Source organism: Salvelinus fontinalis, chromosome 2 (genome assembly GCF_029448725.1).
Source record: "Salvelinus fontinalis isolate EN_2023a chromosome 2, ASM2944872v1, whole genome shotgun sequence".
Taxonomy (NCBI): domain Eukaryota; kingdom Metazoa; phylum Chordata; class Actinopteri; order Salmoniformes; family Salmonidae; genus Salvelinus; species Salvelinus fontinalis.
In genome coordinates, this window is record NC_074666.1 from 87,251,174 (window position 1) to 87,266,887 (window position 15,714).

Genomic DNA, 15,714 nt, shown 5'->3' on the forward strand with positions numbered 1-15,714 from the left:
CAGCAGCAAGAGCGACATCATTGATTTATACAGAGAAAAGAGTCGGCCCGAGAATTTAACCCTGTGGCACCCCCATAGAGACTGCCAGAGGTCCAGACAACAGGCCCTCAGAGTTCAGTGTGTCCAATCGATCTGAGAAGTAGTTGGTGAACCAGGCGAGCCAGTCATTTAAGAAGCCAAGACTATTGAGTCTGCCAATAAGAATGCGGTGATTGACAGAGTCGAAAGCCTTGGCCAGGTCGATGAAGACGGCTGCACAGTACTGTCTTTTATCGATGGCGGTTATGATATTGTTTAGGACCTTGAGCGTGGCTGAGGTGCACCCATGACCAGCTCGGAAACCAGGTTGCATAGTGGAGGAGGTATGGTGGGATTCGAAATGGTCGGTGATCTGTTTATTAACTTGGCTTTCGAAGATTTTAGAAAGGCAGGGCAGGATGGATATAGGTCTATAACAGTTTGTGTCTAGTGTCTCCTCTTTGAAGAGGGGGATGACAGCAGCAGCTTTCCAATCTTTGGGGATCTCAGACGATACGAAAGAGGTTGAATAGGCTAGGAATAGGGGTTGCAACAATTTCGGCTGATAATTTTAGAAAGAGAGGATCCAGATTGTCTAGCCCAGCTTATTCTTAGGGATCCAGATTTTTCAGCTCTTTCAGAACATCAGCTGTCTGGATTTGGGTGAAGGAGAAGCAGGGGGGCTTGGGCAAGTTGCTGCAGGGGGTGCTGAGATGTTGGCCGAAGTAGTAGCCAGGAGGAAAGCATGGACAGCCATAGAAAAATGCTTATTGAAATGATCGATTATCGTAGATTTATTGGTGGTGACTGTTTGCTATCCTCAGTGCAGTGGGCAGCTCTTATTATCCATGGACTTTACAGTGTCCCAAAACCTTTTGGAATTAGTGCTACAGGATGCAAATTTCTGTTTGAAAAGCTATCCTTAGCTTTCCGAACTGACTGAGCATATTGGTTCCTGACTTCCCTGAAAAGTTGCATATCGCGGGGGCTATTTGATGCTAATGCAGAACGCCACAGGATGTTTTTGTGCTGGTCAAGGGCAGTCAAGTCTGGGGTGAACCACAGGCTATATCGGTTCAATGTCAAAAAATTTTGAATGGTGCATGCTTATTTAAGACGGTGAGGAAAGCACTTTTAAAGAGCAACCAGGCATCCTCTACTGACGGGATGAGGTCAATATCCTTCCAGGATACCCGGGCCAGGTAGATTAGAAAGGCCTGCTCTCTGAAGTGTTTTCGGGAGCTTTTGACAGTGATGAGGGGTGGTCGTTTGACCGCGGACCCATTATGCACGCAGGCAATGATTTCTGAGATCCTGGTTGAAGACAGCAGAGGTGTATTTAGAGGGCAAGTTGGTCAGGATGATATCTAAGAGGGTGCCCATGGTTATGGATTTAGGGTTATACCTGTTGGTTCCTTGATAATTTGTGTGAGATTGAGGACATCTAGCTTAGATTGTAGGACGACCGGGGTGTTAAGCATGTCCCAGTTTAGGTCACCTAACAGTACGAACTCTGAAGATAGATGGGGGCAATCAATTCACATATGGTGTCCAGGGCACAGCTGGGGGCTGAAGGGGGTCTATAACAAGCGGCAACGGTGAGAGAATTTGTAACGGTTGTCCTCCTCCTCTTCGTCCGAAGAGGAGGAGTATGGATTGGACATAATGAAGTTTATTAAAGTAAAGACGAAAACCGAAAACACTTCAACAAACTACAAAATAACAAACGAACGTAGACAGACCTGAACTATGAGAACTTACATATAACACGAAGAACGCACGAACAGGTACAGACTACAACAAACGAACGAACAAACCGAAACAGTCCCGTGTGGTGCAACATACACAGACACGGAAGACAACCACCCACAAACAAACAGTGTGAACAGCCTACCTTTATATGGTTCTCAATCAGAGGAAACGTCAAACACCTGTCCCTGATTGAGAACCATATAAGGCTAATTACAAACGACCTAAACATAAACACATAACATAGAATGCCCACCCCAGCTCACGCCCTGACCAACTAAACACATACAAAAACAAGAGAAAACAGGTCAGGAACGTGACAGAATTGTTTCTGGAAAGGTGGATTTTTAAAAGTAGAAGCTCGAATTGTTTGAATACAGACCTGGATAGTATGACAGAACTCTGCAGGCTATCTTTGCAGTAGATTGCAACTCCGCCAACTTAGCAGTTCTATCTTGTCGGGAAATGTTATAGTTAGGGATGGAAATGTCAGTATTTTGGGTGGCCTTCCTAAGCCAGGATTCAGACACGGCTAGCACATACAGGTTGGTGGAGTGTGCTAAAGCAGTAAATTAAACAAACTTAGGGAGGAGGCTTCTAATGTTAACATGCATGAAACCAAGGCTTTTATGGTTACAGAAGTCAACAAATGAGAGTGCCTGGGGAATGGGAGTGGAGCTAAGGGCTGCAGGGCCTGGGTTAACCTCTACATCACCAGATGAACAGAGGAGGAGTAGGATAAGGGTACGACTAAAGGCTATAAGAACTTGTTGTATAGTGCGATCGGAACAGAGGGTAAAAGGAGCATATTTCTGGGCGTGGAAGAATAGATTCAACGCATAATGTACAGACAAGGGTATGGTAGGATGTGAATACAGTGCAGGTAAACCTAGGCATCGAGTGACAATGAGAGAGGTTTTGTCTCTAGAGGCACCATTTAAGCCAGGTGAGGTCACCGCATGTGTGGGGGGTGGAACAAAAGGGCTAGCTAAGGCATATTGAGCAGGGCTGGAGGCTCTACAGTAAAATAAGACAGTAATCACTAACCAAAACAGCAATAGACAAGGAATATTGACATTAGGGAGAGGCATGTGTAGCCGAGTGATCATAGGGTCCAGTGAGTAGCTCGGCGAGCTGGAGACACGGGCTAGTAGATGGGCCTTCGGGGACGTCACAACGGAAGAGCCTGTTGAAACCCCCTCGGACGGTTATGTCGGCAGATCATTCGTGATGAATCGGCAAGGCTCCGTATCGGCAGTAAAAGGGTCCAGGCCAATTGGCAAAATAGGTATTGTAGCTCAAGAATTGGCTGATGGACCTTTACAGCTAGCCGGGAGATGGGCCTAGCTCCAGGCTAGCTCCAGGCTAACTGGTGCTTGCTTCGGGACAGAGACGTTAGCCAGGAGTAGCCACTCGGATAACAGCTAGCTAGCTGCGATGATCCGGTGTAAAGGTTCAGAGCTTGCGGTAGGAATCCGGAGATGAGGTAGAGAAAAAGCAGTCCGATATGCTCTGGTTTGATATCACGCTGTGCAGACTGTTTCTCAAAGTAGACACTCTAATGCACTTGTCCTCTTGCTCAGTTGTGCACCGGGGTCTCCCACTCCTCTTTCTATTCTGGTTAGTCAGTTTGCGCTGTTCTGTGAAGGGAGTAGTACACAGCATTGTACGATATCTTCAGTGTCTTGGCAATTTCTCGCATGGAATAGCCTTCATTTGTTCAGAACAAGAATAGACTGACGATTTTCAGAAGAAAGTTCTTTGTTTCTGGCCTTTTTGAGCCTGTAATCGATCCCACAAATGCTGATGCTCCAGATACTCAACTAGTCTAAAGAAGGCCAGTTTTATTGCTTCTATAAATAATCAGCACAACAGTTTTCAGCTGTGCTAACATAATTGCAGAAGGGTTTTCTAATGATCAATTAGCCTTTTAAAATGATAAATTGGATTAGCTAACACAACGTGCCATTGGAACACAGGAGTGATGGTTGCTGATAATGGGCCTCTGTACGCCTATGTAGATATTCCATTTAAAAAATCTGCCGTTTCCAGCAACAATAGTAATTTACAACATTAACAATGTCTACACTGTATTTCTGATCATTTGATGTTATTTTAATGGACAAAATAATTGCTTTTCTTTCAAAAACAAGGACATTTCTAAGTGACTCCAAACTTTTGAACGGTAGTGTATATGCAGGGGGGAATCAACAAAGTGAGATAGGCCAGGTGAGTCCAATGAGCGCAGCTGCGCGTAAGGATGGTAACAGTTGCGTATGATGATGGGTAGCCTGACGCCCTCGAGCACCAGGGAGGGGGAGCGGGGGCAGGCGTGACACTGTCTGTACGACTGTCAGTTATACAGGTTTATCAGTCCAACTTTCCCACTGTGTTTCTGATCCGTTGAATTTATGATTCATGCCTTTTAATTGCCTGTAGTTGCCCAGTTCAGCTCAACTTTTATTCTGGCATAATCCAACCCCCACTAGAGAATACTATTGTATTGTATGTTATAATAAGTATATAACATTACAAAACAGCTCAGGGACCAACCAGTGGAGGGATCAGCTGAAGCCCTCCCAGATCCTGGAGAACCTGGCCAGACTGAGAGGGAACCCTTCACCCCGCACATCTGCTGACGGCAGCACTCTCTCCTTCGGGGGGAGAGACTACAGTCTGCTGGACTTTGGTACAGAAAACCACTAAGTAGCAAACCACACGTTGTTAGCTAGGCAAGAGTTGTGTTAATAACTTGAGGGATGTGTGAATCACTTTAGACCTCCATGTAAACCATCCATTTCAATGGGAGATTTGCCCAAGATGTTAGTATTCAACCATCTGAGGTACATACAGTTCTATTAGAGGAGTTCCACAGATAAAGCAGAAAGATTTTTTTTAATTTTTTTTTATACATGTGGCATTTGGCATTTTACTTCAACCACAACATAGTGAATGTGTTAGTCATCAGAACGTCAATCCAAACTTCTGTCTCCTGACTGAGTTGTGTGTCCTGTTGCTAGAGGCCAACAGAGTCATCCACCAGCACCTGGGTCCAGCCAGGGAGAGGATGGCCCTGCATGTCCTCAGTAAACAGGGTCTGGTACCAGAGCATGTGGAAACCAGGACTCTCTACAGTACTTACCAACCTACACTGTCCCAGGTTAGTACCTTATTCCCGTTTTCCTGATAACACTTTCTAATAGCCTTCATTGTAAGCCATTGCAAATGTTTATAAGTGCTTCATAAAGTTTATAAGCATGTAAAAAAAATGCATTTAGAAATAATGAAATGCTTATAGTTTATAATAGTCATTATAAATTGTTTCCTTATTGCCCTCATGAAACGTCCAAACATTGTACTGCATTATTAGGCCACATTATCCAAGAAAAAATAAGAAATGTCTACATGAGCTGTTTGTTTGTTGTGTGACAACATGACATTGTCTAGAGCAGTGCTTCTCAAACCTCACCTCGGGGACCCCCAGACGTTTCACCATTTTGTTGTAGCTCTGAACTAGCACACCTGATTCAAGTAGTAAGGGCTTGATGTTGAGTTGACAAGTTGAATCAGCTTTGCTAACTCTGGGGGGTCCCCAAGGAGAGATTTGAGGAAGGCTGGTCTAGGGAATCCTTACCAATTGTATTGGCTCTCACTCTCCCCATCGTTAGGGAAAGATTCAGATGTGGGTGGACATCTTCCCCAAGAGCCTGGGTTTACTGGGACCTCCCTGCCACATTACTCCACGCCAAGCCAAAAAGTGAGGGCCTTTATTACATTCATTGAAAATATAGAACCTGCACAGTCAAAATCATATTTTTCATCATATTTGATGATAATTGGATGAAACCAGATCAAAGTAGGATGATCAAAGTATGAGAAATGACTGGTGGTGGTACATTGATGAAGTTTGATCATACACTTACTGGCTTCCTCCTCTGTTAAAAACTTGAACTCAGGAGGCAGGGTTAATTGAGGCTTTATGTGACATCACATACATTTTTATTCACCTCATTTTAATACACCAATGGTAACGTCTTATTCTCTTACCTAATTTAAATAAGTACCACCTTGTAACCAGGGGAGCGGTTTACATAGCTAGCTAGTCAATTGGTGCAGAAATTTGACTGCAGGATGTCAGCAAATATAATTACTGTTTTCCCCTATTCATCTATAGCAAAGTTACTTATAGGTTTCCTCTTTCATTTGTGTTAGCTAGTTAATGGCTAGCTAGGTCATCAGCCAGCATGGGAAAAAAAGGGGGAAGGGTCGTTCAAAACTTCAACTCAGTTGTCATGTCAACACATCTGTCAGTACTGCCACGAACTGCAACAGAAGAGACATGCCAAATAGGAGATAACAGAGGTTAGACCAAGTCATTGTTTTACAAGTCACGAGTAAGTCTCAAGTATTAGCACTCAAGTCCCAAGTCAAGTCCCAAGTCAAGAGAGGCAATTCCGAGTCAAGTCTCAAGTCAAGACCGACAAGTCTCAAGTCTTAAACTTTGTGTTTCGAGTCCTAAACAAGTCATAATGTGATCTTCACCAAATGTAATACCGGTTCATATTTTTAACAAGAGTAATAGTTAGTATATTACATTTAAGCAAATCATGAATGCTTTTAAAAATATATACAGTTGAAGTCGGAAGTTTACAAACACTTAGGTTGAAGTCATTAAAACAAATTTTTCAAACACTCCACAAATTTGTTGTTAACAAACTATGGTTTTGGCAAGTCGGTTAGGATATCTACTTTGTGCATGACACAAGTAATTTTTCTAATAATTGTTTACAGACAGATTATTTCACTTATAATTCACTGTATCACAATTCCAGTGGGTCAGAAGTTTACATACACTAAGTTGACTGTGCCTTTAAACAGCTTGGAAAATTCCAGAAAATTATGTCATGCCTTTAGAAGCTTCTGATAGGCTAATTGATCTAATTTGAGTCAATTGGAGGTATACCTGTGGATGTATTTCAAGGCCTACCTTCAAACTCAGTGCCTCTTTGCTTGACATCATGGGAAAATCAAAAGAAATCTGCCAAGACCTCAGAAAAAACTTTGTAGACCTCCACAAGTCTGGTTCATCCTTGGGAGCAATTTACAAATGCTTGAAGGTACCACATTCATCTGTAAAAACAATAGTACGCAAGTACAAACACTATGGGACCACAAAGCAGTCATACCGCTCAGGAAGGAGACGCGTTCTGTCTCCTAGAGATGAACGTACTTTGGTGCGAAAAGTGCAAACCAATCCCAGAACAACAGCAAAGGACCTTGTGAAGATGCTGGAGGAAACAGGTACAAAAGTATCTATATCCACAGTAAAACGAGTCTTATATCGACATAACCTGAAAGGCCGCTCAGCAAGGAAGAAGCCACTGCTCCAAAACCGCCATAAAAAAGCCAGACTACGGTTTGCAACTGCACTTGGGGACAAAGATTGTACTTTTTGGAGAAATGTCCTCTGATCTGATGAAACAAAAATAGAACTGTTTGGCCATAATGACCATCGTTATGTTTGGAGGAAAAAGGGAGAGGCTTGCAAGCCGAAGAACACCATCCCAACCGTGAAGCACGGGGGTGGCAGCATCATGTTGTGGGGGTGCTTTGCTGCAGGAGGGACTGGTGCACTTCACAAAATAGATGGCATCATGAGGCAGGAAAATTATGTGGATATATTGAAGCAACATCTCCAGACATCATTCAGGAAGTTAAAGCTTGGTCGCAAATGGGTCTTCCAAATAGACAATGACCCCAAGCATACTTCCAAAGTTGTGGCAAAATGGCTTAAGGACAACAAAGTCAAGGTATTGGAGTGGCCATCACAAAGTCCTGACCTCAATCCCATAGAAAATGTGTGGGCAGAACTGAAAAAGCATGTGCGAGCAAGGAGGCCTACAAACCTGACTCAGTTACACCAGCTCTGTCAGGAGGAATGGGCCAAAATTGACCCAACTATTTGTGGGAAGCTTGTGGAAGGCTACCCAAAACATTTGACCCAAGTTAAACAATTTAAAGGCAATGCTACCAAATACTAATTGAGTGTATGTAAACTTCTGACCCACTGGGAATGTGATCAAAGAAATAAAGCTGAAATAAATCATTCTCTCTGCTATTATTCTGACATTTCACATTCTTAAAATAAAGTGGTATCGTAACTGACCTAAGACAGGAATTTTTTACTAGGATTAAATGTCAAGAATTGTGAAAAACTGAGTTTAAATGTATTTCGCTCAGGTGTATGTAAACTTCTGACTTCAACTGTGTATTTTGGTCACTCATAAGGCTTTTTTAAATGGGAATCAGGATGACTGTGCGTGAATTGTGTCAATCTCATAGACTGTCAGTTCTTGCATTCTCGGTTCTGCTTATGAATTTGGTGGTTACATTCCCACCTCATACCTTTACATTTACCAAACAAAGTGGCAGTGTTAGGCTGTTTATTGAAATGGTAGATTGAGCCTTTAAGTGTATGATATTTTTCAACAGGTACTTCATGCGGGCTATCGTCTGGAACACGACTGATGTCATACTAGATGAGACCAGCATCACCGGAGAGAATATGAGTGACATTTACGTCAAGGGGTACGGCAGAGCATGATTGGCTACTCAGTGGTACAGTATTGAGTGATTGGCTACTCATACGGATCATACTGTATTGCTGAGCAAGCAAGGGTAGTGAACCCTACATTTTAAGTGTGCAAAAAATAAGTGAAAACCATGTGCACAGCTGTCCATATACTTTAGATCTAGGTGCTGGTTCTAGCAGGAAAACATAGGTGTCCAAAACAAAGGTAAAAGAATACACACAAGTAAAGACACAACCAACTTTGACTTCATAATTATGTTGAAATGTTTTCATTGCAGAGTGCATGAGAGTGTACCCCACTGCCGACTCGATTGGTGGCATGCAGTAAACAGGGAATTGATAGAGAAATAATGATGTATGGTCGATCGAGTAAATAGGCGCAAGAGCAGTGGTGTCAAACTCATTTTGCCTTGGAGGCCGCATTCGGTGTTCAACGAGGTCTAAAGGGACGCACTGAATATTTGTTATAATTCCTCGCCGTCAAAATTTGCAAAAAATGGTGCTCTATCCATTGTTTTGGGAATTTCCGATGCTCCCTGACTGTCTAGCTTTCATTTTGGTGATTATAGCGAGCTGGAAACAGTCAAGAAACTGCAGGTCCAATATCATTACTACACTGTTTCCATTTGGTTTTAGTCATTTTAAAGTATATTTATTTACAGATGGATGCCAGGTATGGAGGAGGACAAGCAGAAGACAGACGTCCATTACAGATCCCTGGATGGTGATGGCAACTTCAACTGGCGGTTCGTCTTTGGCTTTGACTACCTGCCCGCAGAGCAACTGTGCCTCGTTTCCAGGAAAGTGCGTTTGAAGAGATTTATTGTATTATTTATTGCCTTTATTTAGCAGACACTTTATCCAAAGTGACTTAGTCATGTGTGTTGTGCATACATTTTATGTATGCGTGGTACCAGGAATCAAACCCACTATTCTGGTGTTGCAAGCGCCATGCCCTACCAACTGAGCTAACACATTCTCTTTTACAGTTATGAACTAAAGTGAAACATTTTGACAAATTAAGTAAAAGTTTGATCGTAAATATTAGTTTCAGAAACGTATATGTTAGTTTCAGAAACGTATATGTTGGGCAGATGTTGAGCTCCAGACTTACATCCAAATGTGTTTGTTTGGTTTGTTGTCAGGAGCATTTTTGGAATCTGGACCAAACCGAGTTTCGGACCCCCCCAAAGTTGATCGTCCAGATTTGGGACAATGACAAATTCTCACTGGATGACTATCTGGGTAAGATACATTTATTTCCTCTGATCTAAACTAACTGATACAAAGTGTTTCTCTTTTTCTCATCACTGGATGTCTCCAAAAATCTGACTGACTGGCTGGTTACATCATTGAATTAACTTATGTTTATTGTCCATGAAGACAATAACAAGAAACATCCATCAGCATCTGAAAACCAATCTTCAACCCAAGTCTGCAGTACATAACATATAATGGTGAATAGGAAATGTGGGAAGGAAACAGTGATATAAAGGGATTGCTAATGCAGTTTTTGTTGTATTTGGGACACAGGCACAGTTGAGCTGGACCTGCTTCATCTGATCCCCCCTGCCAAGACCCCTGAGAAATGCAGTCTGAAAATGTTACCAGGGGTTACAGGCTCCACACCTTCCAAACAACCACCGCCCAACTCTCTGTTCTCCCAGAAGTCTGTGCGGGGCTGGTGGCCCTGTATGATCGAGCAGGATGGGAAGCACATCCTGGGTGTAAGTCCTGTTGTAGTGAAACTGAGAGAAAAAATGGCAAATTCTAAGTTCATTTTCCCATTTTGCCATGAATACAGAAAATATTGCAATTCTACATATTCTGCCATGGGGCGGAGAGTATATTTTGTTGTTTTAAAGCTAATTTACTGCAGTTCTACAAATTGTTCCATTACTTATGCTATGTTCATACGATACCTGGATTAGAGCGACTAACAAAATTGTCATTTAGCAAACGTTTTTAACCAGAGCGACTTACAGGAGCTCAGCTCAAGGGCACGTCAGATTTTTCGCCTAGTCAGCTCTGGTATTTGAAACAGCGACCTTTCGGATACTGGCCCCTCTCTTAACCGCTAGACTACCTTTGTGCCCCCAAAATCAATGGAGGAACACTACCAAATAAAAAAATTGCACCTTGTGTTTTCTACTATTTTAATTCTCAACAGTAAGTTGAGACCCTGACACCGACCTAGTGTCCGCTTATCTTTATTATCGGTAGGCCCGGCCCTGCGGGCAACACACACACATGGACAGGACGCACCACACACACCAACCTTTCCCTTTGGGAAAGTAACTGTGGTATGTGGTTGTCGTACCTAGCTACCTTAAGATGAATGAAAGCCTCTCTGGATAAGACTAAGATGTAAATGTAAAATAAGTTAATACAGATTTCCTCAAAATACATTCTTATAGTGGATCAGGTGTCATTGTGGATGAATTTATAGCCAGAAATGCCTGCAAATAGGTGACAGTATTTAGTCACTTTGATCCTTTGCACAGTATTGATAAACATAATGACGAGAAATGGATGTCTGAAATCGCAAGCTTTAGGGCTAAATGTTTTTATAGATCACATAGAAGATGGATGAGAAAGTCTGTGGAGTGTTTATGACTGTCTCTGTATTCTCATAGGGGAAAGTGGAGATGACCCTGGAAATGGTGGAAGAGAGGGAGGTAGAAGAGAGGCCTGCTGGGAAGGGCCGGGACGAACCCAACATGAACCCCAAACTAGACTTTCCCAAGTAAGTCACCTTTCAACCATGTATGACAATAACATTGTAGCTTATACATTGTAAGTAGAATGTTTTAACATACAAACTACATAGCGCTATAACATTCAGTAACAACATGGCACCCAATAAGAGTCTACATTTCAAACTGGGCTTGCCTAGGCCTACCCCCTTAAAAAAATGTGTTTTGTTGTTTCTCTCTCCATACAGTCGCCCCGACACTTCCTTCTTCTGGTTCACCAGTCCATGCAAGACCATGAAGTTCATCATATGGCGCAGATTCAAATGGACCTTCATTGGTTTGATAGTCCTCCTGCTTGTGCTCTTGTTCCTTGGGATCCTGCTGTACTCCCTACCAGTAAGATATATGTCCTTGTAATCTATAATACAAATATATCTATGCCACTTAGAAGACACTTTCATCCATAGCAACTATAGTGAGTACATTGTGCATACATTTGTTGTGTTTGTATGTGATTCACTCATATAGTGTAAACAGGCAACGTGCATCATTCCTTTGATATGCTGAATTGCAACATAATATGGTCAAATTAATCATAACTGCATTTATTTGATCTGATAATAGAGTGCAATATTACAATAATTCCACTCCGCGAATGCATCCTGCATATGAATATAACAGAGGATTTAACCTTACTTTTAATAAAAGTCAAAGATGTGTTTTATTAATTAAATATTTTCTCTTTCCTCTCCAGAACTACATCTCAATGAAAATTGTGAAGCCTTTCTCTTAGGAGTTACTCTACGGGGCAGCTGAGTACTATGCCTGTCTTCGTCCAAGGGATAAGGCGACAGAAGTCTTGAAACTCAGGCCCTCACAAACTCTATGCAATGTATTCCTATCAGCGTTGTCTTCAGAGTCGCATGCATTATTTACATTTTTACACTTTATCAATCAAGGCTACACTTCACTTGCATTAAATACTGTAGCTACACAGCCCTTTTAATTGTACTGTACTTGTACTGTTCTTACCTGTCTGTCTTTCCTTGAAATACCAAAAGTTAAAGGAAAGGGGATACCTAGTTAGTCGCACAACTGAATGCATTCAACCGATAATGTGTCTTCTGCATTTAATCAAATGCTATTTTGTATGCATGCTTTACTAAACCTAATATAGAGACTATATTACTAACTACTAACAACAAACACTGTTGTTGTGACTTCAAACAATGTCCCAACATTCTAATAAGCCACTTCCTTAGACACCATACAGAGAAGGCCCCAGCGCATTTCCAAGAAAGGGCATGAGATAATTTCTTGGTTGCAACAAAAATCCCATTTAATTTACTCACAGAATGTCTAGGTATGTCATACAGTCCGGGTAAATCCAGGTATGTCACACAATAAATGTACATGGTTTCCATGTAAGCATAGACAGTTTTAGTATAAATATTAATTGGGATCTAACTCAAAGGTACACAAAATGATTAAGGTAAAATAGATTGTCTTGAAATCAAAAGTTTAAATCCAAAGGTATTAATCCACAAATGAAACAGTATTAATCACTCTAGTTTTTGGAAGGCATTTTTCTAGCAGGCTTCTACCCCCTGTTCTAATTCGGTTCCACCATAGAGGTAAAAAGAAGGCTCATCATTGTATCTGTTCTATAATGGCTTCTAAGACGGGATGGGCAGTGCAATTGAGGGCTATCTCCATTTTAAAGTAACTGTCCAGTGATAATCTCACTTTTAAAATGTCATGTTCTGATAACGCATACCCAAATAATGGTGTTGGCTCATCCTATACTAATTTGTAGCCAAGCAGAAATTGGAGAAAAAACACTTTAAAATCCCAACCTCAAACGTGTATCTCAACCAGAAAAAGATGCTTGCTATTTCATCATAGAGGAGGAGGATGAGCTGGCCAATCAGCGGTCTACTCGCATTAATATTGGACAGTTACTTTATAGTAGTCCATTTCTTCTTATTCAACTTTTAAGAGTCAGTAAACAAACTAAAAGGGTGCATACTGCCACCTGGAGTGTGTTATCTGAACAGGTTTTAAGCCAAGGCTGGGGATTTACTGCCACCTGCAGTTCTGGAATGTTTCCTCAGGAGTATAATTCATTGGCTGATCCCTCTTGATTACCTGGATGGAATTATGTGATCCTTCCTTAATTTAACCCATAGGAAGTCCCAAACAGTTGACTACTTTAAAATGGTGAAAGCCCTCAATGGCAATGTTCATGCTGAAACAGGTTCCATCCATTCAGAGTCCTCTTGCTACATTTACGTCATTTAGCAGACGCTCTTATCCAGAGCGACTTAAAGTGCATACATTTTATTAAATTTACAGAGCCTGGGCGCGAACCCAGCCCGGGCGCGAACCCAGAGACTCTGGTGGCGCAGCTGCGATGCAGTGTCCTAGACCACTGCGCCACCCGGGAGCCTACATGTAAGGGTTCCACTGATGCATCTTAGCTTTAACCCATTATATTTCCATATAAACAGTTTCCATACTGTGAATAATAACTTTAACATATTATCTTTTCACATACAAAATGTCTCTAACAACTGTTGTGTTAAAATTTCATTTATATCAATAGGCTTTTCTATGTTTTAATAAAGAACAATGATTATGTACAAACGTGGCGGTTGCGGATTTACTGTAAATGTTTCTCTCCACACTTATCCTGAAGGCAGCGTTTGAGATCACTTACTGACACCTGGCTGGTGTAGCGGTAGTTCCGCAGCCCTGTGGCACACATGGCTAAAAGTGTCCATTTCAGCAAACTCAAGTCAGGCAAAGTACATTAAGTTGTATAATTTGTATTGGGGATTCTACAGAAGTGGTTCAAATTGCTGTCCCCAATCAAAGTACTATTTAAAAAAAACATAAGTCTTCAAACGTTGATTTATTTACTTTGAAATGTATTTATATCATAATATATTCTAATTAATTCCAAGTCAATTACAAACATTGTTAAATTAATATAGTACAAAGTCATTGATTAAATACCCATTCCTATTGAGAGGTGTCCCACACCCTGACTCCTAAAATTCATGTTTGAAAATAAAGCAATTAAAGATTTTTGTAACACTTTTATCAAATCTTGAGTTAGTATTATTACATTGAAAGATACTGATCTAATTAGTACACTCTTAGAAAAAAGGGTTCCAAAGAGGTTATTTGCGGAGGGACAGGGTTGCACCAAGAACCATTTACATCTGAAGAACCCTTTTTGGAAGACAAGGGTTCATTATAAGGCAAAAGGTTCTACCTAGAACCTTTTTAATCCTAAGAACCGCTTTTCGAATGAAAGTGTTCTTTAATGATTTTTTGGCAGGAAAGCATTCTTTGGAAGGCAAGAGCTTCTGAACTAAAGAAGCTTTTAAATAGTGCCTAAGCATTAGTGTTTACCTCAGTGTTTAAACTTTAACATCAGGAGTTTGAGTTATCCGATAGGGGTGGGAATGTTTTAAACTGTATCTACAGTATACTCCTAGTCGGTATTAGATAGAATGTCGCGAATGTCGTTAGAATGTCGTTTCCCCCACCCGCTTTGGGGGAAAATGACCCGTGGTTACCCCATTGTCTCACAACAAAAACACCACCTTTTTGCTACCGACCAGAACATTAATATAGCCAAGACCAACTAACCCAAACAAACTGACTATATGAAACGAGTTAAATGCTTTACCTGTGATTAAATGTGTTCCACACACATAGCTACGTGTAGACTACTTGGACACTGAGTTCTCACATTTTCCCACTCTCCGAACACTGAATAGCCTGAAGCCACAGCGCTCTTCTCGCAGGATCTATTTCCCTACAAGGGAGCATTGTGAACTGTAGGTCGTGATTTTTGACAAGTTACATGTACAACAACACAGCATCTTTTCGGCATGTTTTGTTATTTCTGTTGAACAGAAAATTACATTTTTTTACATGGGGGTCAACGGGAAAGAATGTTTGTTTCCCCCAATTTGTGGGTGTGATCGAGGGGAATGACTTCTTATGGCGTGAATATCGACCATCGAGTATATGGGAATATTTGTAAATGTGTCTGGTATTCCTGTGTGTCAGGTAGTTTTTAAACCAATTACACGCAGCCTGATCCAGGCCTATGACCAGGTCTAAAGCCAGATTGATGAACATTTACAATACATTTCTTAGATAAGAAAGTTCTTAGTTGAGAGTTAGGAGGGTGAGAGAGGGGGGTGTCCTTTAATAGTAGTCTCCAACAAAATCCAAGTAGAATCAGACATTCCCCAGGGCAGCTATTTAGGCCCCTTAATCTTTACTAATGCCCTGCCACTGGCTGAGTAAAGCCTGTGTCTTCATATATGCGGATGACTCAACACTATACACGTCAGCAAGTGAAATCACTGCAATACTTAAAGAGCTGCAGTCAGTTTCAGAATGGGTGGCAAGTAATAAGCTAGTCCTAAACATTTCAAAAACTAAAAGCATTGTATTTGGGACGAATCACTCACTAAACCCTCAACCTCAACTAAATCTTGCAATGAATAATGTGGAAATTGAGCAAGTCGAGGAGACTAACCTGCTTGGAGTAACCCTGGATTGTAAACTTGTGGTCAAAACATATTGATGCAACAGTAGCTAAGATGGGGAGAGGTTTGTCAATAATAAAGCGCT

The 15,714-nt window shown here is 41.4% G+C and overlaps 1 protein-coding gene across 1 annotated transcript in view; it reads left to right on the forward strand.

The window, feature by feature from the left end:
* The window catches only part of LOC129830467 (myoferlin-like), a 60,281-nt gene extending 47,311 nt beyond the window's left edge, over positions 1 to 12,970 (forward strand). The window contains exons 45-54 of the mRNA XM_055893077.1: positions 4,308 to 4,456; positions 4,788 to 4,927; positions 5,436 to 5,524; positions 8,260 to 8,355; positions 9,022 to 9,163; positions 9,505 to 9,604; positions 9,893 to 10,086; positions 10,996 to 11,105; positions 11,304 to 11,451; positions 11,810 to 12,970. Of these exons, the coding sequence (XP_055749052.1) occupies positions 4,308 to 4,456; positions 4,788 to 4,927; positions 5,436 to 5,524; positions 8,260 to 8,355; positions 9,022 to 9,163; positions 9,505 to 9,604; positions 9,893 to 10,086; positions 10,996 to 11,105; positions 11,304 to 11,451; positions 11,810 to 11,848 (1,207 nt within the window). The 3' untranslated portion in view covers positions 11,849 to 12,970. The remainder of the gene's footprint in view (positions 1 to 4,307; positions 4,457 to 4,787; positions 4,928 to 5,435; positions 5,525 to 8,259; positions 8,356 to 9,021; positions 9,164 to 9,504; positions 9,605 to 9,892; positions 10,087 to 10,995; positions 11,106 to 11,303; positions 11,452 to 11,809) is intronic.
* Positions 12,971 to 15,714: the final 2,744 nt, after the last annotated feature.